The 27,265-nt window shown below is 39.7% G+C and overlaps 1 protein-coding gene across 1 annotated transcript; it reads right to left on the bottom strand.

Moving 5' to 3' along the window:
- Window positions 1-217: 217 nt before the first annotated feature.
- Window positions 218-18,072, bottom strand: LOC141621785 (single-stranded DNA-binding protein WHY1, chloroplastic-like). Its single transcript, XM_074438013.1, has 7 exons — window positions 17,811-18,072; window positions 17,236-17,330; window positions 17,029-17,121; window positions 16,375-16,469; window positions 14,563-14,636; window positions 633-721; window positions 218-526 (listed from the first exon to the last, which is right to left on the bottom strand). Exons 1-7 carry the CDS (start codon window positions 18,052-18,054, stop codon window positions 407-409), a joined length of 810 nt encoding a protein of 269 aa, XP_074294114.1. The 5' UTR covers window positions 18,055-18,072; the 3' UTR covers window positions 218-406.
- Between the last annotated feature and the right edge of the window lie 9,193 nt (window positions 18,073-27,265).

Here is a 27,265-nt window from a genome sequence, read left to right as displayed (position 1 = left end):
AGATAAACCTTTTCAAGGTTTATAAGGTGGCCCACACATATTATTCCTTCTCTCACACTCTCTTTCTACAAACCCGTATACTACCTAGTAACCATTCCCAACAACAAACCTCAACACCCATGCCTAGCAATAGGAGGTTTGTTGACAAACCTGAAAAATAGAGGACATGTCATCGCACAAACCCGTTGACAAACCTCTATTGCTACTGCCCTAATACTACAAATACTGATTAATTAAAAAAAAATAAAAAATAAAAAGCTTTCCATAGAACATCAATTAGGATATTTCGCATTAAACACAACTGGAAGAAAGAGGCATTGGTGTCCTTGAGGAACGCTTCGGATGATTCTCAATCAAAAGGGATATAGAGGGTTTTTCAGCAGATGCATAGAAACATCAAGGTTACCTATCTATTCCATTCACACTCCACGGTGCCTGTGCCTTTTGTATTGTTAGCGCGAAACATGTCCTCAGGTTTTATTGATTCAGCATAGGCATGCCAACCAATAAGATAAGGCAGAATAAACTGCAAGTTCAAGAGCACGACTCATATATAGAGGTTGGTGAACACCAAAGAATCAAAGGCATCGAAAATCTGGGCAAGTCGTATTCAGACAAAGATTCCAACTTACGTTGAACCCTGATATGAGAACCGCAAACTCTCCTTTAGTGATGGGCATGTATATACTCTCGTCCACATTTACGAGCTTGTTTTGAACACCTAAGTAGTGGTAAATAAGCATTAGGGTGGTAACACATCCAAATTATGCGATGGAAACGTCATAAAGCTACGTAGCAAAATAAAATTACGTCCAATGGGCAATGGGCAACTGTGTTACTCCGACACGCAGTCAGGTGGCGTGTCGCGTGTCGGACACGACACGGTGGTCGACACGACACGTGACACGTGTCTGACACAGCCTCGCCGGACACGACACTGACGCGGTGGAGGCTTCGATAAGACGACAACTTACATGGCACTATTCTCTATGAATGAGTTCGTTTCTGATGAACAATGTCGGCAAGTTGATACAGCTTCTTCATTGGTGTCTCGTGCGATGGCGCTGTTGTTTCAATTATTAGGGTTTGGCTTTGATTTTTTTTGGGTTTCGAAATTAATGGATTTGGGCTTCTATCAAATACTCCCACTCATTCACAATAAACCTCCCATTTCATTTTGGCACAAATATTAAAGAAACACACTACCCCACCATATAATTAAATTTCAACCACACAAATACACTACCCCACCATATAATTAAATTTGGAGCACACAAACACTTACCAAAAAAGGAAATAGGGAGGTTATTGTTAATAGACGGAAAAGAAAATAGGGAAGTTTATTTTGACTGGGAGGGAGTAGGATTCTTTTTTTTATTTAATAGTGGGGCAATGTCAAGTTGTCAAAGTGTCATATTTATTTCTTTTTTTAATTCAATAGTGGGGTACTGTCTAACACAAGTATTGTTTTCAACTACACATCTTTTTCTTATTTATTTATTTTTTTATTTTCGATAGGTTTTTTTTGGGTGCTGATTTTCGCAGTACGTATTTTACTCATCGGAGTATTTGTTGACAATTATACCCCTTTCATTTTACCATCCACTTACCCTCTCTAACTTATCTCTAAACTCCTCTCTCTAATTCACACCAATTACCATCATTCTTCTCTGATTTCAATCGATTTGGAAGTTGCAAACGATAGCATCTTAGATCAAAAAAATAATTTTCTTATGGGATATTCTACATGGTGCCCCTCAATTTTTTGGCTTTCTACATGATACCCCTACACTTTTAAAAACATACATGGTACCCCTAATTGTTGTCATTATTACTAAGTGTACCCCTAAACTTTATTTTCCGTCAATTAAACTCAGTTTAGGCGTTAAGTGATTACTTGGACGCGTAACCAAGCTTGTCATTTATCATCCCATGACATAATGACTCTATTAGGCTCAATATCCATCTTTGGACGTGATAATTTAGCATGGAATCAATAAATTTTCCATCAAAAATTTTTTAGCCCATATATATCAATAAATATTAGGATCGAGATGGATATTGAGCCTTATATAGTACATATGTCATGGGATAATAAATGACAAGATTGGTTACGCGTCCAAGTCATTACTTAACGCCTAAAACTGAGTTTAATTGACGGAAAATAAAGTTTAGGGGTGCCCTTAGTGATAATGACAACAATTAGGGGCACCATGTATGTTTTAAAAAGTGTGTCCTCAAGTGCTTCCTGAGGTGGTTTCTCCGGGAGTGGCACACTCTCCATCCCTCACTAATCGTACCACCGGAACTCCAGTTCTTGCTGGACCCTATGCCCATCTTGCCTCGATTGAGGAGGGTTTATCTATTGAGTTCGACATCCAAGGATCTGAGAACTGCGAGTTTTTCAAACTCAATTGTGATTTTTCGAACTGCTCTCCCATTGAAGGCCCTGGATGTGTGGATCAGTTGGGAACAAGTTCGGGGTTGGAACACAGGGAACTCTTTCGACCCCGTGCGGCCCGAACTGTCTCCATCTCAACGGCCGCTCAAACCGCGTGCGACGAGGCGAGGCGGAGGGACGGGGTTAACCCCGCGCCACCTCGAACCCTTTTCTCCTACCCGTGAATATGAATATCCTCTATTGGAACCGCGTGGCATTGCTAGACCCTCCTTCCGTACCCACCTCTCTTACCTCATTAACGCCCACAACCCCGCCATTGTGATTCTCGTCCGAGACTAGAGTCCGAACTCCTAACTCCCTGACCATCGTGCGCAAGCTCCCTTTTGACTCCTTCGAGATCTTGGACCCGTGGGGTTCATCAAGCGCATCATTGTCCCGTGGAATTCGGGAAAGGCCGATATCACTCTTCTTAACAAATCGACCAACCGATTAATGTGGTGGTTCGTGTACCCATTACCTCCTTCACTTTCTTACTTTCTGCGGTTTATGCGAGTCCTAAGTTCGTGTTTCAAAAATTTGTGGAATGACATCATTAATGTTTCTGACAATCACGACCTTCCTTGGGTTTGCTTAGGCGATTTTAACGGTTATTCTTGCGTCTTAAAAAAATCGGGGAAGGGGCATAAAACCGAATAGAGTGAACCTTTTCAAGACTACTCTTGACTCTTGCAACCTTATTGACATTGGTTTTTCGGGACCGAAATTCACTTGCACTAATAGGCGTCGTATTAATCCCATCCTTGAGAGACTTGACCGTGTCTGGGTTAACCAATCTTGGCTTGACCATTACCCTAACTCCCACAACTATCACCTAACCCGTCTCTCCTCCGACCATTGCCCGATTATTCTCAAGACTTCCTCCCCCACCAACCCGCCTCAAGTCCTTTAAGTTTGAAACTTTCTCGGACTCCGTGAACCTTCCTTTACCCCCGGTCGCCCATACCGCCTTCCCCGATCGACCCTATTCCGACTAGACTTTCTAACCTCGGTCGACCATCGATCGGGCGAACGCTATCTTTGGTAATCTCCCCGTGAGGAGAAAACGCCTCTCCTCCCGTCTCCTTGGTGTCCGGTAGCGAGCCGTGCCTTAACCCCAACTCCAACTTCCTTCTTAACCTTAATGATTCCCTCACCCATGAACTCAACTGCATCCTCGACTTTGAACATTTTTATTGGAAAGACCGTTCCCACATCAGTTGGCTCACTGATGGTGACCGCAACACTTCTTTCTTCCATAAATCCGTCACTCTTCGTAGAAGTTTCAATCGCATCCTCTCCCTCACCGATAATGTTGGCCTTGTGATCACCGGTCATGATGCTTTGAATGTACCACATTACCCATTATTTCACTAATCTCTTCACCTCTCGGCAAAGAGGTAGCCTACATTGCCCCCCCTATCTTCCCCCATTCTCGAGCTTACCTTCATCACTACTTACTCGATTCCCACCGATGAAGAAATCCGTGCTGCCATCTTCTCCCTTGGCTCGAATAAGGCCCCGGGGCCGGATGGTTTCCACGCTGGTTTTTTCAAGAGATGCTGGGATATTATCAAATCCGACTTTATCCCCTTTGTTCAGAACATTTTCCTCTCGAAATCCGTCCCCGAGACCATCAACAGGACTTCTATCTCCCTCATCCCTAAAATCCCTTCCCCCCAATCCATCACCAACTTCCGTCCCATTAGTCTTTGCAACACCACCTATAAGATGATCACTAAGATCATAGTTAATCGCCTCAAGCCCTTTATGCATTCTATGATCTCTCCCAACCAAGGGAGCTCCATCCCTGGAAGGGGTACCGATACTAACTTCATCATTGCTTCAAAATCCTCCACTCTATGCACACCACCAAGAGTAAACTTGGTTGGTTCGCCCTTAAACTTGACCTTGAGAAGGCCTTTGATAGACTTGAATGGGATTTTATCGAACTGTCTTATCACCGTCAACATTGACCCAGATACCATTTCTCTCATTATGAGCTGCATTTCCTCAACCTCTGCCCATGTGACCCTTAATGGCACCCCTCTCGACACCTTCCTCCCCTCCAGAGGAATTAGACAAGGTGACCCCCTCTCTCCTTATCTCTTCATTATCTGCATGGAAGCCCTCTCTCGTCTCATCCACCAAGCCCGCCACGACTCGAGTGGACCCCTTTCCCCTTGGAAAAGGCGGCGTTTCCTTCTCCCACCTCCTTTTCACGACGACATCCTGGTCTTCGGAGAACCTCCGAAAAGAATTTGTGCTCTCTCCAAGACACCATCCTCTCCTTTTGCTCTAACTCTGGACAAAAGATCAATTGCTCCAAGAGTAAAATCACTTTCTCCAAACACACTCCCCCTCTTGATGCCACTCTCTTCGAGGATGCCCTGGGCATCAAGAGGACTAACAACCTTGGTACCTACTTGGGCTTCCCCCTCCTGGGAAAAAAACCGAAGAGGGCCGATCTCCATTTCGTCCTTGATAACATCTCTTCCAAACTCGCCTCTTGGAAATCCCGTTTCCTTTCTAGAGCCGGTAGGATATGCCTTATTAAGTCTACCATCAATGTCATTCCTAGTCATGCAATGCAATGCATTCACCTCCCATCCTCCATCCTTCGTGACATCGACAAGATCGCGAGGAACTTCCTTTGGTCAAGTCAGTCTGCGAACAAACTCCACCTTGCCAACTGGGACCTTGTCACTCTCCCCCTCACCCTTGGCGGCCTTGGAATTAAGGCTGCTATCCCCCTTAATGATGCCCTCTCTGCTAAGCTCAGTTCTAACATCCTCCTCAATACTTCTTCCATTGCTGCCTCGGCCCTTCGCAGTAAATATTACTCACCCTCTCGCCGCTCCTTTTCCTGTGGCTCCCATATTTGGAGAAATGTTGGGAGAGGATGGAACATCCTCAAAGACCATCTTTCCTGGTCCATTGGTGATGGATCTACCATTAGTCTTTGGGATGACCCTTGGTTATGCCTGGGCCCCCTCAGAAATGTCATCCTTGGACCCTTAAGCCTCCCCTCCTCCTGTGCTAGATTGAACACCATCATCTCCAACGGAGCTTGGGACCTAGACTCCCTTGACTTCGTCCTCCCCGGCCATATCATCTCCAACATCCTTTCCATTCCCATCCCGTCTACTCCAAGACCGGACATCCTTACCACTTCCCTTGCCCCCAAAGGCAAGTTCTCTATTAGTGAGGCCTATCTTTCCCTCTGTCGCCCTCCCCCTTCCCTCTTCCCTCCCTCTCTTTCCACCGATCTTTGCTGGCTCTAGGACCTCCCGACCCAACCTAGGATTAAAGTTTTCCTTTGGCTTGCGTGGTGGAACAAACTCCCACATAAAGCTTCTCTCTTTGGGCGGAGCATTTTGCCCAGTCCGTCCTGCTCCTTGTGCCCTAACCCCTCTATTCCCGAAACCACCCTCCATGCCCTTCGCGATTGCTGCTTTGCCTCTCACTGTTGGTCCCTTCTTAACGTCCCGGACTCTTTTTTTACCTCCGACCTCCAACAATGGATCTTTGATAATTGCACCTCCCCTTCCTCCACCTGGAGTACTCTTTGTACTTTTCAGTTATGGCGTCTTTGGCTTAGACGTTGTGACCTTACCTTCTCCACCCCTTCGGCCCTCTCCCCTCCCTCCTTTTGTGCTTCTGTTTCCTCTCAGACCTTTGCCTGGGTCCGTGCCTCTGACCGCCCCCGTTCTGTCCCACCCGCGATTACCACCCCCCTTGATGCCTTTAGCTACCCTTTGAGCTGGGCCCCTCCGCCGCTTGGTTGGTTTAAAACCAACGTTGACGCGGCCTTTTCTCCCTCTTCTAGCCTTGCTAGTTTGGGGTGTGTTACTAGAGACTGTACTGGTTCCTGGGTTCTTGGTTGGTCCACCCGCTTCCTTGGCCCTAACCCTTTCCTTTGTGAGGTCCTCGCCATTCGTGATGGGATTCGCCGTTCTAGAGTCCATGTGAATAACGTTTTGATTGCCTCTGACTGTCTTGATGCGGTTATCTCTATTTTGCGGCCCTCTGCCCCTTGTGGTCCGTGTTCTAACGTTATTCTTGAGTATAGGGACCTCTTGCAGGACTCTCCCCATTTGAAGCTGGTTTTTGAGAAGAGATCGGCCAACCGTGTTGCGGATGCCATTGCCCACATTGCCATTCGTGACACTAGTTCTTCTTTAGGATGTTTTGAGTGGGATTACCCACCTCCTCTTGTATTTCATCTTTTTACTTTAGACTCTGTCTTGGCCTGCGTGCCTCTTTCCCCCGACCCGCCCCCGTGATGTAAACTTTAACTCTTTTTCTGACTTTTTATTTAATCTTGTTCCTTTCGTCCAAAAAAAAAAAAAAAAAAAAAAGTGTAAGGGTACCACGTAGAAAGTCAAAAAGTTGAGGGGTACCACGTAGAATATCCCTTTTCTTATAAAGCAAACAAACACACAGATGCAATTTGAGGTAGACAATCAATTATAAAAGCCGTGTTCCTATAAAACAAGAAGGCATCTAATTGGGTTATTTTTCCATTTACTCTCCGACCCACCACGTTAACCACTGCGGTAAACGACCGTCCTATTCCACCGTCGACAACTATTATCAGTTTATCACCATACATGGGTCCATTGACGTCAAAATGACGGATTTTTTCATGTATGTGTGGGGAAGGACGAAATAGTTTTCGGGCTTACCGCTGAAGGGGATGAAAGTATAGTGCGTGGCGGGTGGCAGGCGGAGGGTCGGTATGGTGCGACGAGGGTAGGTTTGTTGGAGGGGTTGGAGGGACGGAGGGTTGAACGCAAACGGGGATGAAACAGTTGCTACAACGAGGGGATGTGATGGCGACCTAACGACAAGGGAGTGTATGGTGGTGACGTGGTGGTTGAACACTTGAACGTGGTGGTGGGTTTGGACTTAGAGTACTGTACTACGTCGACCAATTGTTTTTTTTTTTTTTTTTGGAATGTAGTACACACTAGTTTTCATCCAAGGGTATCGAATGGAAAGTAATAGGTAAAAAGTACTATGATGAGTAAAAAATGTACTGCGAAAATAAATTGCATTTTTTTTACTGTTTCCATTTTATTTTTCTTGTTGGAATAATGGCTCAAAAAGTCTTTTGCCTTACTTTGAAAAAACTAGCTAAGATTTTTTTCTCTTGTCCCACATTGGAAAAATGAAACAACTTTGATGGGTTTATAATGTTCTTCTCTACCTTCTTGTTTGAACTTGTGATTAGACCTTTTGTGGAGGTTGACAAGTTTGGGCTGGGCCACACACGCGCGCGCCTCGCCTCGCCTCGCCGGGCCGGGCTCGGGCTCGGGCACGGGCACGGGCACTGGCACTGGGTAGAGCACCTGCGGTGCGAGTTATCAGCTCCTTTTAATTTTTTGAAACATTATTTCTCTGTTTTCAAAGGCTCGATTACCAAGACTGATTGGAACAGTCTACAGAATTGTGACTGCTACGGTCTACCAAACTGATTGTCGTTAATTCTTAAGTTTTTATAATTTCTGAACAAATTTCGGAAAATCTTATGCCTTTTCTCCCCTATATAAACAGCCTTTCATTCTCAGTTTGAGATCAGAAATTTTCCCGCTTCTCTCTTTCTTATACTGTTCAATCTTCTTAAAATATTTTCTTGAGGTTATTATTGGCAACGTTCTTGGCTGCTCTCATCTGCCTCTTTGTCTACACCAAAGTTGCAGCGGTTGTGTGTTAATCCTGGGGGTCAAGTGCTACTGAGGCCGTGTGTAGTACGGGGCATTTTTGACTTTAGGACAGTGGCTCCTCGTCACGTCACAACCATCCGTTTCTCCAGATAAGATCTTTCTTACTCTTTTTGCAGTACGTGTATAACAATCTAAAGTCAAAAATATTAAAAAAAAAAAAAAAAAATTCTCGCACTACAATATGACGGGAGGAATTCCAATCTCTGTTGAGTCCTTTTCTGCTCCTTCACCTATCATTCCTGACATGTCTAAATTCGAGCTTTTCAACGGAAAAAACTATAGAATGTGGTCTGATAGAATCAAATTCTTCCTTGGTCAAATTAAAGTAGACTATACACTTACTGGTAATGTCCCACCTGAAAATTCCGGGAGGGATTATGTAGAAGACAACAAAACCTGTAGAGGAATGCTTCTGCATTACATGAGTCCTGCTTTATATACGATTTATGGTAAGTATAAAACAGCAAAAGAAATATGGGAAGTTTTGCAAACTAAGTATGGATCGGATGATTTTGGAACCAAAAAAATATGTTTGTAGCCGTTGGTTGAGTTTCAAAATGGCTGACAATTCACCTGTTCTGGATCAAGTTTATGAGTACGAAAACTTATGCGCGGAAATCACTTCTGAAGGTATGAATATCTGTGAAATTTTTCAAGCAAACTGTTTACTTGACAAGTTACCTCCTTCTTGGCAAAACTATGTCTCTAGCATGAAACATAAGCAAAAAGATTTTACTCTTTTGGAACTTATTTCTCATATCAAAGTTGAGGAGCAAAACCGTATTCAAACAAAAGGAAAATATGTTTTCGAACCCTCCTCTTCAAATGCAAACTTGGTTGAAACCAAAAAGAATTTTTCTAAAAATTCAAAGCATTTCTCAAAGGGTTCTAATCAAGTTCACGGGACAAGAAATAATGCAAATTTTAAAAGAGAATCCAAAAGGGAATTCAAAGGCAATTGTTATACTTGTGGGAAGCCAGGTCACTCATCAAAATATTGTCCACAAGGTTTTTCACCAAATGGTAAGCGTAAATTTGTTAAATCTCAAGCTGGTTGAATCTGACGATATCATTGCCGCTGTCGTATCTGAGATTAATCTGGTAAGTAACATATCTGAATGGGTTGTTGATACTGGAGCAACACGACACATATGCTCCAGTAAAGAGATGTTCAAAGACTACCTTGCCGTATCCACAGGTGAATGTGTTTTTATGGGAAATTCTAGCACCGTGAAAGTCCTAGGAAAGGGTAAGATCTTTCTTAAATTAACTTCAGGCAAAACCATTGAATTAAACAATGTTTTACATGTTCCCGATATTCGAGGAATCGATCTCGGTGCCTTACTCAACAAAGCTGGGATCAAGCTGACTTTCGAATCTGATAAACTTGTGCTTACAAAAAATGGAAATTTTATTGGAAAAGGCTTTTGTAATAGCGGTTTGTTTGTATTAGATCTTGAAACTATTAATAATAATTCTTCTTCTGTTTATATTGCTGAGTCTGTTTCTTTGTGGTATGCTAGACTTGGACATTTGAATATCGCATCGATTAAAAGATCAAAACAAAGAAAATATAATTCCTCGCCCGAAGAGCACCAGTTTGACAAGTGTGAGGTATGTCTTGAGGCAAAACATGCAAAAACAACCTTCAACAAATGTGTTGACCGCTCTAGCTCTCTTCTTGAGCTAATTCACTCTGACTTGGGTGATTTCAAGTCCATCATGAGTAGAGGAGGTAAGCATTACTATATTACCTTTGTCGATGATTTTTCTAGATATACTAGAGTTTATTTGCTAAGCTCTAAAGATGAAGCCGAGGATAAATTTGTGATATTTAAAACTGAAGTTGAAAATCAGTTAGACCGGCAAATTAAAAGAGTCAGAATAGAGGCGGAGAATATGAAGGTAATCCTCTGAAAAAATATTGTGAGCTTAACGGCATTATCCATGAGTATACCGCTCCTTTTTCACCCCAACAAAATGGCGTCGCCGAAAGGAAAAACCGATCACTTAAAAATATGATGAACGCCATGCTGATCAGTTCAGGTATGCCTAATAATTTTTGGGGTGAAGCTATTTTATATGCGTGTCATGTCCTAAATCGCGTGCCTCACAAGAAAACTGGTAAGACCCCTTATGAATTATGGAAAGGCTATGTACCTAATCTGAATTATCTCAAAGTGTGGGGGTGTTTAGGGAAAATTGGGATTCCAAATATTCAAAGGACTAAAATCGGACCTAAGACCACGGATGGAATTTTTATTGGTCGTGCTGCAAACAACGCTGCTTATCGTTTTGTCTTAAAAGACTCATCTGGTTTTGGTCCAATTAAAGAGTCTAGGGATGTTGAATTTTTTTAGCATATTTTTCCTATGAAAGTGAATTTATCACATGTGTCTATCGCATCTCCCTCTCTTGTATCTTTGGGTAATTCTGATGTTGCAGATAAAATTGCTGAGCCTAGAAGAGGTAAACGCGTGAGAACTCCGACGAGTTTTGGACCGAATTTCGCTACTACATGGCTCGTATAACATGGACCTTTGAGTGAACACGAGGTATGTGCTTATGTACTCGAAGAAGACCCCAGAAATTACAAGGAAGCCATGAAATCTATCGATTCTACCTTCTGGCTAGAGGCCATTAATAGCGAGATTGACTCTATCATGACTAACAATACCTGGATTCTGACTGATTTGCCGAGAGGTTGCAAACCTTTGAGCAACAAATGGGTGTTCAAAAAGAAAATGAAATCTGACTGTTCGATCGATAAATATAAAGCCAGGTTGGTAGTTTGTGGAAATCGTCAAACAAAAGGTATTGATTTTTTTGATACTTACTCACCTGTTACAAAAGTGGCTACCATTAGGGCTTTGATTGCACTTGCATCTATCCATAATCTTTTTGTCCATCAAATGGATGTTAAAACTGCCTTTTTAAATGGTGACTTACATGAAGAAATTTACATGAGTCAACCTAAGGGATGTGTGGTTCCCGGACAGGAAGACAAAGTGTGTAAACTAATTCGATCTTTATATGGTTTAAAACAAGCACCGAAACAATGGTATGACAAATTTCATAAAACAATAACATCTGATGGATTTATGGTTAACAATTCTGATGCTTGTGTATATTCTAAGCATAACGGGAATGATTGCGTAATTATATGTTTGTATGTGGACGACATGCTTATTTTTGGTACAAATATGGATGTTGTCAACATTACCAAAAATTTCTTACATTCTCGGTTTGACATGAAAGATTTGGGAGAGGCTGATATAATTCTTGGGATCAAGGTCACAAGGACTCCTACAGGTATGTGTTTGAGTCAGTCTCATTACGTTGAGAAGATTCTAAGAAGGTTCAATCAATTTGATAGCACGCCTCTTCATACTCCTTACGATTCAGGTATCTATTTGTGCAAAAATCCAGGTAATAGTGTATCTCAAGAGGAATATGCTAAAATCATTGGTAGTGTTATGTTTTTGATGAATTGCACTAGACCTGACATCGCATATACCGTTAGTAGATTGAGTCGATATACTCATAATCCTGGTAAGGACCACTGGAATGCCTTGATTCGTTTATTGAGATATTTGAAAGGTACCATGGATTGGGGTCTACACTATTCTAGGACACCTAGTGTCCTAGAAGGGTATTGTGATGCTAATTGGGTGTCGGGAAATGATGAGATTCACTCTATTAGCGGTTATATTTTTACTCTAGCCTCTGGAGCCATATCATGGAAGTCATGTAAACAAACATGTCTTGCTAAATCCACCATGGAATCTGAATTTATTGCTTTAGCTTTGGCGGAGAGGAAGTCAATGGTGAGAAGTCTTTTGGCGGATATTCCGTTGTGAGGGAAACCGACTCACGATCCATGCACCGCGATTCACAAGCTGCTATAGGAGTAGCCAACAATCAAGCCTACAATGGAAAGAAAAGGCATATTCGTCTAAGACATGGAATTGTGAGAAACCCGATCGAGACAATGTGATTTCATTGAATACGTACGTTCAGAGAGGAATATTGCGGATCCTCTCACCAAAGGCCTTTGTAAAAAATTAGTGCTGGAGTCGGCACTAGGAATGGGTTTAAAACTTGTAAAGGGGTGAATTGTGATGGATACCCGTCTTAGTTCATCTAAGTTCAACGGGTCAAACTAAGTCACAAGGAACTCGAGATGTAATACTACTACCATTCCTATTTAATAAAGTGATGTGGTATTATTTTATATGTACATTTATTGTACTCACGGATATATTATCATTGTGGAAGGTTGAGCATTAGCTCTTAATGAGTTCATAGTCCTTATGGATGGTTTGCGACAAACCTGATGAACTCACCTATGTGAATGTGGGGGTTCTCGCCCTAACCCTAAAAGGTTCTTCAGGTTTTGAACTTTTTTGAGGCATTCATCAAAATAACCAGGAACTATGTGAGGGGCACTTGACAAGCTCAAGTAACATTTGTTCTTAAATCTTAAAAGTTCATGATGAGTTCATGGATTATGCGAGTTCTAGCCCTGATTTGGGATTAGCAAGTGCGCAAAAATTCTCTTACCAACTTCATGTACTGGTTAAAGGCTTAGTCCACCAAAATGGCGGTTTGAGAAAATTTGTATGACACTGGATGTTGGTTAAAGTCCACAAGACACTAACATCTAAACGTTAAATCCCCGTTGCCTGTATTACCTCAATCTTCTTTTTCTCCTTCTTTCTTTTTATCGCCATTGTGGGGGATTGTTGGAATAATGGCTCAAAAAGTCTTTTGCCTTACTTTGAAAAAACTAGCTAAGATTTTTTTCTCTTGTCCCACATTGGAAAAATGAAACAAGTTTGATGGGTTTATAATGTTCTTCTCTACCTTCTTGTTTGAACTTGTGATTAGACCTTTTGTGGAGGTTGACAAGTTTGGGCTGTGCCACACACGCGCGCGCCACGCCAGGCCGGGTCGGGCACGGGCTCTGGGCACGGGCACGGGCTCTGGGTAGAGCACCTGGGTGCGAGCTATCAGCTCCTTTTAATTTTTTGGAACATTATTTCTCTATTTTCAAAGGCTCGATACCCAAGACTGATTGGAACAGTCTACACGGTCTACCAAACTGATTGTCGTTAATTCTTAAGTTTTTATAATTTCGGAAAATCTTATGCCTTTTCTCCCCTATATAAACAGCCTTTCATTCTCAGTTTGAGATTAGAAATTTTCCCTCTTCTCTCTTTCTTATACTGTTCAATCTTCTTAAAATATTTCCTTGAGGTTATTATTGGCATTGGCAACGTTCTTGGCTGCTCTCATCTGCCTCTTTGTCTACACCAAAGTTGCAGCGGTTGTGTTAATCCTGGGATCAAGTGCTACTGAGGCCGTGTGTAGTACGGGGCATTTTTGACTTTAGGACAGTGGCTCCTCGTCACGTCACAACCATCCGTTTCTCCAGATAAGATCTTTCTTACTCTTTTTGCAGTACGTGTATAACATTTCTTTCTAAAAAGATTTGCAGGGCTGTTTAGGGCTGTTTTGACGTGTCGTGTCCATTATGTTGGTCAAGACACGCCGTTGACCGTGTCGGCGTGTCCACAAATTTCAGAAATTTCGTGTCAGACACGCCGACACGTGTCTGAGTAACATAGATGGGCAATGGGCAATGGGCAATGAGACATCCAAATGTAGGGGAAATGAATTTATGAATCTACGTTATCCACGTAATGGCAGAACGCAGATAGACAATATTCAGTGTCGACTGTTTTGACACAGTCTGTAAAAGACGGAAAACTGAGTGGCATACGTATTTAAAAGTTGTTAGTGCCTGATGTCTCATTTATTTTCAGGAACATTTTAGATTATTTTCACAATGGTAAATTATGACCATCTGAATCCAATAATGTTTGAATTTGTTTAAAACAAAAAAAAAGATAAAATGAACATGTCCCATACTTGAGGATTAGAATAGAGCCTAACAGGCCTCATAGTAAAAGTTATCACATTTACACTTGTCATTATTATGATTAGAAACGAAAGCTCAAAAAATCCTAATTTCCAATTGCCGGAAAGTGTCGTCCAAATTTAAAAGCAAGAATTAAAACAATGCCCATTTGGGTGGGAGCATGGTAGGACACAACTATCAGAGTATCAAGAAAGTCATGGCAATATAAGCACATTCAATACTTAGGAGAAATTAGGAACAAGACGATGAAAAAAGGAGAGGAAAAGATGAGTGGTTCTACAGTTCGACTAGGTTTCCAATGACAGAATTTAAGATAATCACTTTTTTTATTTTATTTTTGCCAATAGATATATAACACCCTTTATGTAGAGTATGCAGCTTACCTGTGCTAAATAACACGATACAAACACATAAATTACACAAATGATATGAAGTTTTGGAAGAAGGATTACTGAGATTGAAGAAGTGACCGGAACCATCTGGCAGGGGCTCCACTTTTAATACTTTTCTCACTTTGCCTTCATCACTACGCAAAGAACGTAGTAAATCACCTTGACGGACATAGTGTAAACAATGCATGACCACAATAATAAATTTTACAGGTGAACATACTGACCCTTGCACTTGCAGTATAATGCAAGATTTCACCATATATATTTATTTAGTAAGATGAAGTGATCAGAGAGCGACAAAACAGACAATAAAGTAAGCTCTTGGGCTAAGTGTGCTTGATTTAACTCTGATTTCAAAATAAATGTTTTGGTTTATCAAAGGGAAAGCCCCTAGTGCTTCAAAGGCTCCCCCAGTCCTGTTTGTGGCGAGGTGAGGGGTTAGATGCATGGAGTCTTATCCCTACATTACAAAATATAGAGGTCGGATTTGGATGATGAAAATTGGTGTTGTGATTTGAATCGACTACTAATTCACAAAGAAAGTTTGCACAATTTAGTTAGTCATTTTGCTTTATTTAATCATATTCCAAAGCCCGGTAATAGCAAGTATTTGTCACCATTGGAAATGGAACAAGATTCAATACAAAGGCTATGGCGAAAAAAAGAATAGGCAAAGGATATAGACAATGTCTATCGCTTGATCCGCTTCACGATTCTTTCAGATCCTAATAGTTTCTACAATTTCATACCCTAGTAAAAAGGCGTAGGTCATCTAACCCAAATTAGTCTGTATATTTGATTCAACAACCCACCCACCTCCCCTCTAAAATTCAAGGAAGGTCCAGTTGGATTCTGCTATTTTAGAGTGATAACTAATATCAATTGAAATAATGAAGGAATATCAGCAAGAACCTCTTAACTAAAAGTGACAGCAGTACTTAGTTTGAGTTCACCTAGTTATTACTCCGTACTTATTAGGCAATAAACTGTGGCCGTCAACATTTAACACAATTTAATTAATGAATTAAACACTGCAGGGGCTAAGGTAAGTAAGGATCTTCCACACAGTCTCATAATTTTCCAATGAGCAAAGGTAAACTATATCGAGTCAGCTAGGGCCCTTCCACTCATCAAGTGCTCCACCCAACTCTTAGTTCAAACAGCAAAAAAAATATGTCCGGAGAGGTAACCATTTATGATATGTTGCCCATTCTTAATCATATTAAAACAAATATATGTGCATCTCTTCCTTTCCGATTTAGTGTAACCAGGTACAACCTAGTCTAATATAGACAAGGTCCCCTTAAGATCGATATACCATAAGTCCATAACAAGTGCTGTGTAAAGTCGACTCTTCATGTAGGTGACTTGTCGCGTGTCAGATACTTTATGTGTCCGACATTTTATTTTAGACCAGCAAATTGAAAACTTCGTGGAAAATAACTATATCCGCCACTCCGACATAGTGTCATGTCCAACACTTGTAGCCGGGTTGGAGTCACATAGAGCAAGTGCTTACATGGTGTAAATTGCCTCCTCCGACATTTGACACTTCCAGCTACCAAACTAGCCTAAGTTATACCGCTAAGGGCTGTCAATATGCAGGAATTATTGGTTTTTTAATTACTCAATTGGGGTAGATATGAGAGACATATAGGAGGCAGCAATAAAATGAGGAAAAAGGGAACATATTAGGTTCACACTTAAGCGGCATTCCATCAGATAATTTTGATTGATTAGAGTACTCCTTGGCAACAGGTAAAACAAAATACACACATATTTATTTTGTCCAAATAATCTTCTTCCTTCGTTGGTAGTGATAAATTCACAGTCCTTCAAGTAGAGAAGGGAAAGGGGACTCAAACTCCTTACCTTTTTCCTTTGTTTGGATCATGAAAAAATTCACATGAATTCCTTGCACCAAGACTGATCAAAGTCCCAATTTCAGTCACTGAAAGGGAAAATACCTGGAAATATAGTCTAAGTCAGTAGACCCCAGTAATATTATATATTCCAATTACATGTAATCGACTAAATACAAGTCATATAAACTATAAAAGAACAGATCCCAACTGCTTTTAAATTTTGCTATCACGTTACAATATTGTGCCTTTATATCAACTGAGGAAAAAGATTCGCATGTTGCAGATGATAATCCAAGCATCGAACTACTATCATCGTCCATCACATTTATTGAGGTCGAAGTCATAACCAAAATTTGTGTTACTTGACCGTTGCAAGTGTCAGACGAGGGCATATTGGACAAGGCTTAAAGAGTTTTATACTTTTATGTTTGAGTGTTGTGTCGGAAGGAATGTCGTCCCAAGGCACAACATACCACCAAAGTGAGTTTGAAGTAACATTGACCAAAATGATTAATATAATACTCAAAGCATATGAACTATCATAAGATGGTAGTATTAGTAGTGTCTCTCAATCCAGGTTAGCCAAAGTGCCAAACAACTTTATCAAGGAGTTGATTACTGGAACAGATTCACAATAGAGAGGCTATTTTAGAACTATCACCTGCTTTCTGCTCCAATCATACTGACGAACACTAGCGGCTGGGGCAAACTGAAGTAAAACGTAACCCTCCCTAGATATTTTCAATGCACCTGACTGTAGTTAGAACACATGAACTTTGTATTATAACTTAGTACTCTTGTTATGAAGAATGGACAAAAACAAGAAGTAGCAAAAAGATTAGCCTCCAAACTTATAGAAATAACATACATCTAATGAAATAAACTCGGGCGCTCTAGGGTCTACGGTGAGAGCCGCTTTCCCCTTGTATATGGAGTGACCCACAAAAACCTTGGGCGATGAACCTTCAATCCAATATAAAAGTACCAACAGTTAGAATTAGAAGCGACAATAACTACATACAATCTATTGGTAGTGAATTTTCAAGCAACTATGAATCAAAGTAGCATAACACTGGAAATAAGCAGACCTCACTATAAATAAATCCAACAAAAACAAAGAATCTGCAATCAACTTATATGAAAATTTCACCTTAAGCATTACCCATATCAGTTACTAGCCCAAAACAAACACCTTAAAAAAGATAACCAAACATGATTTTGCAAATATGTTTTTCTAAGGTGTGCCTTAAGGTAATAACCTAAATTTGACAGCAAACTTTCCAAAATATTACATTTTGCACAAATCCCAACAAAAAAATAGCAACATAACAAAGAACAAATGACAAATAAATAAATGAATGACATTACAACAAAAGACACAAAGAGATTAAATTGTGAGCAATACCCATTGAAGAAATAAAGCAAAATCCAATGGGAAATAACCTGAAGAAGGAGTAGAATTAGTTGGAGAAAAGCGGGGTGTAGTTTGGTCAAAGTAATCTGAGGACTGGCGACATTTTACAGAGAAATTGGGTTTATGAAGAGAAGAACAGTTTGAGATAAGATTTTTGAAAGAGAAATTGTTGAAACAAGAAATATGGGAAGTAGCTTCTATGTGCCTTCCAACTTTATTGTTCATGCCCATCCAAATATTTAGAGGTGAAGAGGATAGCAGATGCTGCGCCATTTTTCTCTTAACTTTAGCTGCTGCTGCTGCTGCTTCTGCTTCTAAAATGATACAACTCCAAAGTCTAAAACATGGAATATACACTTGGTCTCTTTAACCCTATAAGCCCCGTTCTTTTGGACTAAAATTGTTTGAACTGAACTGAATTTAATGGAGCTGGACTAAATTAAGACCTTGAATTGAACTGTTCTGAACTGAATTAAAGTGAATTAATAACTGAACTTAATGAAGCTGAACTAAACTTAAGACCTTAAATTGAACAATTATCATGATAATGATAATAATAATTATCATGATCATAATAATAATTATCATGATCATAATAATAATAATAATAATAATAATAATAATAATAATAATAATAATAATAATAATAATAATAATAATAATAATAATAATAATAATAATAATAATAATAATAATGATAATAATAATAATTATCATGATCATGATCATGATCATGATAATGATAATAATAATGATCATAATAATAATAATGGTCATAATAATAATAATAATAATAATAATAATAATAATAATAATAATAATAATAATAATAATAATAATAATAATAATAATAATAATAATATACTAGTTTTGTTACTCGTGCAATGCACATGACAGATATAAGTGTTATTACTAAAATTTAGACATGCTTTTTAATTGTCAAAAGTGAACGATAATGATTAATTAAACTTGATGTACAACAAATTCTTGCACAAATCAAGATATATTAGTACAAAACAATAATTACAGATTGTGTTTGAAACATAAATAGTTTGATTTACGAAAAAAAAAAAACTAGTTTTGCTACCTGTGAAATGCATGGGATTTTCATATTTTTGTCATTATGCATTTTATTTCAAAGACATCTTATTTAACCACTATAATAAAAAAAAAATTATTGACTAAAGCTGTTGGAAAAAAGAACTCTATATGAAAGGGTAAGTTTTCGCGAAATGTTTTGATTTGATTGCTTCTAAAAAAATTTGATAGTCTTGTCACTTGTATAAGATGATTTTACATAAAAAAAAGTATAAAACCGATTGAAACATAAAAAGGGTAATGAATAAAGATGTTTATTAAAATGACCGTTTTATAATAGACTTGTTGAAGGTCGTCGTACACAAGTAAATGGTCAAGAGTTGTTGCTTGGTGGCCTTTTCTTTATAAATTGGGTAATGAATATGAGGGATGATGAAGCGTTGTTGCTCGAAGGTTTTTTTTTCTTTTTCTTTTTTTAAAGGAAATGTATTGTTGATGAGGTGGAGGGTAAATGGGTGAATTAGTGGTAAATGTTGATGTGGTAAAAAGTTAAATGCTTAGTTTGTGTTTTTATTATTATATATGATATATAGATACGAGAAAGTGAAGAAAAAAAATCTTAATATGAACAAAATAGTTATCCAAAATATGTTCTACAAAATTTACAACCCATTGACATGTGACACATATACATTTTTTTGTCTTTATCTATTAATAAAACGATACGTCAATAATTTATCAGTTTTAACCATTAGTTTTCACTTTAGTTTTATGCCTTTTGACTATCTTCAGTTTTAACCTTTAGTTTTCACTTAGTCTTATGCCTTTTAACTATCTTCCTTCTTCAAACTACTTGCACGATGCTCTACCATATCTACATTCACGTGCCTTTGATGATGTTGTAGAATTGATACACATGTGTTTGTGTGAAAACAAGATTAGTACCTTAAGGTACCTTAGAGGTCGTAACTACGCTCCTACACTTTGTGATCTACCCTTGAGTGAAAGGGTTCGAGCCACGGTTGTAGATGCGTAATCTAATAAACAGCGCTAAATTACTTATAACAATTTAGCGTCCAACAATGAATGATATAATTCTAAAACTTAAACACAGGAATTCCCAACGATACTTATATATCAAGAAGATTCCAATAACACAACATCAACTAGAATCCTCACAAGAGTACTTGTGGATACTAAATTACAAACTAAGGGATATATGGTTGATTACCTCCATGATCGGATGGGCTCGCCATGCTACTTCTACTTCTACTTCTAATGCTAATCTATGCTACGCCTAAGAGACTAATCTAAAGATAGACTAAGTTGTAGTTGTTGTTGTTGTTTGAGTTGTCGTTTTCCGGATGATATGCCTCCTTATATAGGCGTCATCCGACTTCTTGGAAACTACTCCTTAGTGGGCAGCGGTTAGTAAACCGCCGAGTCTTCTTTAAGCTTCATATGAGCTCCTATCATGCCCCTTAGCCCAGCGTTCTTCCTTTTGGACTTCTTGGACTCCGTTTGTCTTTGATCTTGGACTGACTTGACTTAGCCCCAATAACTTTATTCTTTAGTTCTCAGACTCACATACCCTTAAAATAATAAACTTAGTACCCTAACTAAATTAGGTGCCAACAAATACCCCCCAACGTTCAAAGGTTTTGATTCAAAAGGAAACCTTCGGACGCTGAAAGCTTCTCGGGTTATGCTCCTTACCTTAGGCTTATTATGCCAAAAATCTCATTGCTTTATCCACTGATACCATGCTCTACAAACCCCAGAGAAAACCACCAGATTCTTCCATCCTAGTTTAGGAAAAATCTGCAGAATCATCATAGACTCATCAGACCCTATCAAGAACAAAGGATTTGGCCCTTCATCATTCTGGAAAGGCCTCGGACTATCCTTTTCAAACAGATCTCTTGCACGCTTTCTTGAAGGATTTATCATAATTTTTATCAGTTAATACTGAAAGAGAAAAAAAGGAAAGATGAACTTCTCACCCAAAAAGTATCATATTTATAATATTTTGAGGAACTCAACCGTTTATAACGTTTGAAATGTGAACAACTGCTCCACCTATTCACATCCCGTTCTTTTCGATTTCTTCGAGTAATTCGGTTTCCAAAGAACCTTTGGAACAATAAACGACTTCCAATCATTACATTAAATGAAGGAATCTATCTTATAGACGCATTTATTGTAACACCCCATTTATCTAAGAGCCTTAACTAGGCCTAGATAAGTGAGACGTTTGCCATCTCGGAATGTTCGAGGTAGTGAATAAAAGAGTTTAGCAAACCAAGGCAATTTAAATAAATTAAACTCAAATGTCTTATACATATTTTTATTTTCGTCTCATAAAAAATACAATACAATTTTGCAGCGGAATTTAATGACAACTAATAAAAATAAGTAACTAAATAGTGAGCTAAAGCTAAATCATGCAGTCCATGTCTTCACACACCTCCCAAGCTCCTAGCCAAGTAGTCTCAAGTACCTGCCAAGTCTGATCCCCAGTTACGGTTCATCACATGTGTTCACGAATACACTGTAAACCACGAGGTTGAGTAGGAATAAACTAAACAACAATAATTATTCAATATAAAACACAGCCAACCAATATCCAGTCATTGCCAACTCATCCAACCATACCGTAACTAACTCAACGATTTCACTGGCAGTAGCATAACCCCCTTAACACCGTGCCATGCTCAACTTAACTGGCAGTGGTACTCTCATACCATGCTCAACTGGCAGTAGTACCCACCATACTATGCACATCTGGCAGTAACAACTCTCTTGTTATGCACAATCGGCAGTAGCGTCTCTCCAGCTATGCACAACTCATCGCAATACTCGTATGACTTATCAATAATAATCATAACAGTATAAATAACAGTGACATCCATCTCAACATTTAATATAATACTATTAACCACAATTCTCTATAAAACATATCTCAGACATAACTCCGTCATATAAGGACATAACACAAGGTTGAGTAGGATATTCCTACCTGATAAGCAAGTACTCCAAATAACGCAATCCAATTAAAAGAACCCTTCAACGAAACCGTCACCTAGCAAATATAATAATTATGATTACTAACTTGACTAATTATATAAATAATTAAACTAATTATAAAATAATTACGTAACTATAATTACTAACTAGTTAAATTATAAGACGATATGTATAATAATTAGTTAAAAATTAGCCAAACACTCCCCACACCCCCAATTAAACACGTTTAATACTTCCAAAACATTCCCCATGAAACTCACACGCATGACCCACTCTATCCCCTATCACCACCGTGAAACACCACCTCAGTAGCCCAACCATGGACCTGGCCAGCCACCACCACCGCCCCCATACATAGCCCTAACTCTCGCCCTAACCACGCATCAACAACCCGACTCGAGTCCTAATAACCACAACAACATCGAGCACAACAACTACAACATGACTATGCTACAACACCAATATCACCGCCATTCGCAGCCAGCAACAACCACAAGCCACCTATCACCGGCAGCACCACACCACACCACTGCCATAGCCACGCCCTAACTGAACTCAGCAGCACACCCCTTTAACCCGTGTTCAAATTCAACCTGTCCCGACATCAACACCTTAAACCTCACCACTGGCCGCCACCGTTGTCACCACTAACCCACGGTGGTTCCAGGGGTGGTCCCTCACTCCTTCGACCCAACAACAACCCAACACCGACAGCAACAACAACAAGCAGTCCCTCCCCTGTTTCGCAAATTTCCGGCCACCACCACCACAAAACGCTACCTACAGCCACCAAGATCCCTCCACCATGGTCGACGCAACCGCCAGGTCTCAACCCCACCATACCCAGGTCAATTCGAGTCCGTTTAAGGGTTCAAAAGCCGAGTAAAACAAGTAAATCTTATATCTTAACCACCCGACAACAACCCCTTCAAACACCCCCTTCCAGCCAGTCTTAAGTGGTCCACGGAGGTCAACGGTGGTCCCCTAGTGGTCATCGTTCAATTCACGGCCTTAGCTAGTCACATGGTAGTCTAATTAACAAGTTATAACAAAGCAAAGGGTATACATGAGACGGTCTTACCTCATAGCGAATATCGATGTTAGTCTTGTGAATATCGAATGGCGATCCCCAATTCTCTCCCCTCTTTTGAATCGACTTGTGTCTATGAGTCAATAAAACTAGGGTAAGGTCCTCTCTTCTCTATTTATAATGGTAGATGGAGTCTTATGGAAATAACTAGGAAACTAAATAAATTTATATTAATCTACCTTATTGCTATTATTATTATAAAAAACGATTACTATTATTATCATTACTTGTAAATAAAGAGCACACAGCCCAAGGCATCACGACCCAACATCACTTCCCGACTCACTTCTTATTTTATTATATTATTCCGTCTTATTTGCAATTACTATTATAAATGCCATTAATTAGTTATTCGAATTACGTAAATTATTCTTATAAATACTTATGAAATTATAGGGTATTACATTTATTCCGTCTAGGCTATATTAATTAACTCCCATAGGCGCCCTCAGCGCTAGGGTTTTATAGTTCTTGACTCTCTGAAGTCGACCAATCTCCTGAAATTGATTGCTGCACTTCATCATCATCTTCTTCAAAACTCTCAATTACAATTGGAGATGACTCACTGTCTCCTACTGGTGCCTTATCTCGGAATTCTTCGTAAAATAGCTTCCCTTCCTCAAAATTTGAAAAACTCAGACAACCGCAATTCACAGTTACTTCCACTCCATTCCTCGTGGTTACCATCCTCCATGGTTGTACAAGATGTGGTTTATGAGTTAAACTCAACTCATATGCCCACTTAATCCCCGGACTGTCAAGGTCATAGGTAAATAGCCAAGCCTAACGTCGGCATGTTTTGATTACTACCCCTTTTGATTGAAGCGAGAGCCTTTTAAAGAATCCCTTCATGAATCTTCTCTGCCCTAAAACCTCATTCAAACAAGGTCCAGGTGTTGTTCTCTCAATTTTGCACGAAGCACTGAGAAACGGTAGCCTCTATTTTAAAAGGTCTCTGGCAAGTCCAGCCCTATTCAAGGCCTCAATTCCATCATTGTATTGACATTGAGATTCAATATCAACACTTATGAACGCAAATCTCATCTTTGATAAGCAAAAAGATTTTTTTTTAAAGATTTCCCACAATTTTTGTGTTTGAAATACGAAATAAGGAAGAAAAAGGAACAGTCCCCATTAAATATTAAAAGAAAATAAGAAACGTTTCGTTTCCACAAATTATCCTTGCAAAGAGGTTAAAATACTTAACCCTCTTCCCCCCATTTCAAGGGTAATGATTATCCTTCGGCGGTGGTTTACATGTCCAGTCTGCCACGTTCACCAATGGGTCAAATCAATCCCCAACTATCTCACCATATTCGAAGAGACACGCAAGTGGGCAAGGGGACAACATTAATTTCCACGGATTAAATCCAAATTTCGCCTTTTTATGTTAAGGACTTCCGAAGCGTACAACGCTTATCCATATTATTCACTTACTTGTTCAATGCTTGATTATTTCATTCACTATTCTCAATCCTTTTATAGATTTATGAATTTATTCTGTGAATTTTAGGAAAATCTATTCGACAGAAGACTTACTAGAATTATATCTAATATGTTGAACTTTCATTCTAAATAATGTGAAACGATTTAAAGGAAACTGATAACTTATTATTATCATTCGTTAATACTTTAACATTTACAAAATAATGCTACAACTTATAATTGCAGCATGAAGATAAAATAAAATGTGACAAAATATACTTTTCACATAAAGCCTACAAAACGTAATGAGAACATACTCTCACCACGCTTCCAAAAAGGAAAAGACAACTAAGTTGTTTTAAACAAACCCTAGGGCATTGTGGCCTCCTGATCATCAAGATCAAATTGCACGACATCCGGACCTGCCAAACCCTCAAGATACCCCTCTTCCTTTTCTTCATCATTGTATTCGGTATCTCCATCATCCAGAAAATCTGCAGGGTTGGCAGTATCCCAGTCATAACCAGGTGGGACCATTGAAGGAAGGAGCAACATCTTTTTCCCATCCTGGAACATGCAATGGGAATATGATCCTTGTAATAGTCATCCATAAACCCTCTAGGGTTTGCAATAACCCCCATCTTAAGGTTTCCAAATGGGTATACGCCAATCTTCCTGGCCCAGACACTATCAACCACATGGCCCATGCTTGGCACACCATGATCATATTCCCCTTCGTCCGAGGATCAGCCAGTCTCATTATCGCCCGTAACAAATCAACATTATCACCCTTTTAGATAGTTCACTATAAAAAGATGACTCCTTAAAAGCCACGAGATGCCCAACGGCAAAATCCATCTGGTCCTGGTAGAACCGATCAACTGCTTCCTTAGTCTCAAAACCGACCAACGCCAGTAATGGGCTAGTGTTAGTTAAGAAACAATCATTAGCGTACCATGGGACTGGTGCCATTTGGATGAAAAAACTTTTCTTTGTTAAAGAAAAAGTTTTAGAAGGAGACCTTTGTAAAGAGAATAAATAACCTCTTTTCTTTTCCTAAAAGTGTAACACCTCCTTTTTGAAAGAATTACTTTGGATAATCTTTTGATTGAGAAGAATGACCACATATAAATAGGCTAAATTAGGGAAATGCCTCGCCTCACTCTACTTATTGTTAAGCATTATTCGTATCCACTTGTTACACGTCTCCTAACACATGTCCTTCATCGCACCACTTAAAAAACACAGTAATATGAGCGACATCTCTTCGTAATACGCACTAGATTTTCTTGGATTCTTTTATTAAGTCTCCTTTATTTTATAGTGAAAACGTCTTCTAGAATATCTTATTCTACAAGAAAATCCTCAAATCACTTTTCAAAAACTACCATGGCATCTTCTTCGCCTACCATCATAGTTGGACCCATCCGGTACACTTCCTTGTACGAAAAAGATCTCCCTACAATCTATTCGATTGTAAACACACACAACGCGATTTACCACCCTCCAGGGTTGGTTCTGGATCTCAAATTTCCTGACGCAACCCTAGGCCCTTTAATCCAACCTTTTCGATATGCCGGTGGTGATAAAATCGTACTCGAGGTCCAAAAAGGTCTGGCTCTCACTACCCGGATACCTGTGACATCCGTCCACTTGCCTTTCACCCAGACCCTTTCTAAATTAATTGGGTTGGAGTCTCCAACCCAACCAAAGGATGGTGTAATGGTAAGGATAAGAACAAAACTTTTGGAATCAGCGCTTGGTACAATCGCCTATCCAGGTTCCATGATAAATGGATAGAAAATAGAATCGAATCGATCCATTCATCCGTCTAGCACATTATAATATTCTCCCCTTTGACAGTACCCTCTGTTAAGTACTTGTGTCATTGTGGAATCCTGCACTCAATTGCTTCTTTTTACCGCATGGCGCCATGACTATTACCTTGGCTGATATTAGCTACCTAACTGGTTTATCACCAGTTGGTCCTGCCATAAATTATCTCTTTAGACAAGAATAATCTCTCAAATGAAGGCAAACGCCTCTGCAAAGGAGCGTATACTTTATAGGATAAACGCATTGCAGCACCCAAAAAAGGTTTCTTAGAGATCAATAAAAAGTTCAGAAGCGACCCCCCCAGTCGAATTCGAGGACGTCATCTTCCTTGCTTATGTATTTTCTAGGCTCTTAATGCCCAAGAGCGGTGTATGCCTACACGGATTCATTCCACTTGCCGCCGAAATTCAATCATGCACCAGACCAATTCCTCTAGGGCCTTTGATGTTAGACTCCGTCTACATGATGCTTCGTTGCTGCCACCAGGTTGCTCGTAACTTTCCCGAGACTGATGGTAAAGAACCCAAAGAACCAGGTCTTATCCCTACTTGTAGTGGCGTAAGTGGTCCTCTCTAGATTTTGTCCTGTTGGCCAACTCTTTATTTTTCTTACCATAGTGCTATCGACCCCAAACACATCTAGAAAGGCAATGCTAGCCTTAAACATTATAGTCTTGCCGAATTTCTCATCGACGTTACTGATGTCCGTTAGCGACATTGTCAACTCCTTCCTTTGTCAAAGGAATTCTTTTTGCACTGTTACTCAGTGCTATATGCAGGAGCACCTTTTCTCTGAGTCTCCAATTTCTTCTTTTAAGTTGTATCTGCCTCCATGGATGATCACCATGGAATTCCCGGTTCTTTAAGAACCAACTCAGGAAATTTGAGACAGCTTTCTGTGTCCTAGGGAGTTCCCGTATTCCCCATTCCTTACTACTGATTTTGGTGCGGAGGTTTATAATCCTCAACTTGTTGCACGCCAATTTTGCGTCATCCAATCTTTTGCCATTCCATTCTTGTGGTCAATAAACAACCCGTGGCATGGTAGAGTAAAATTGAACATTGCGGA

Source organism: Silene latifolia, chromosome X (assembly GCF_048544455.1).
Source record: "Silene latifolia isolate original U9 population chromosome X, ASM4854445v1, whole genome shotgun sequence".
Classification (NCBI taxonomy): Eukaryota; Viridiplantae; Streptophyta; class Magnoliopsida; order Caryophyllales; family Caryophyllaceae; genus Silene; species Silene latifolia.
This window is presented reverse-complemented; position numbering and strand designations above follow the sequence as displayed.

Bases quoted from the DNA above. Each gene is read 5' to 3' on its own strand.
- LOC141621785 (XM_074438013.1), bottom strand. From the start codon at position 18,054: ATGGCGCAGCATCTGCTATCCTCTTCACCTCTAAATATTTGGATGGGC. The intron at 16,470-17,028 runs GTGATAGTTCTA...CTATATTTCCAG, and splicing joins ATGATTGGAGCAGAAAGCAG to GTATTTTCCCTTTCAGTGAC. The intron at 527-632 runs GTAAGTTGGAAT...TTGAACTTGCAG, and splicing joins TTCTCATATCAGGGTTCAAC to TTTATTCTGCCTTATCTTAT.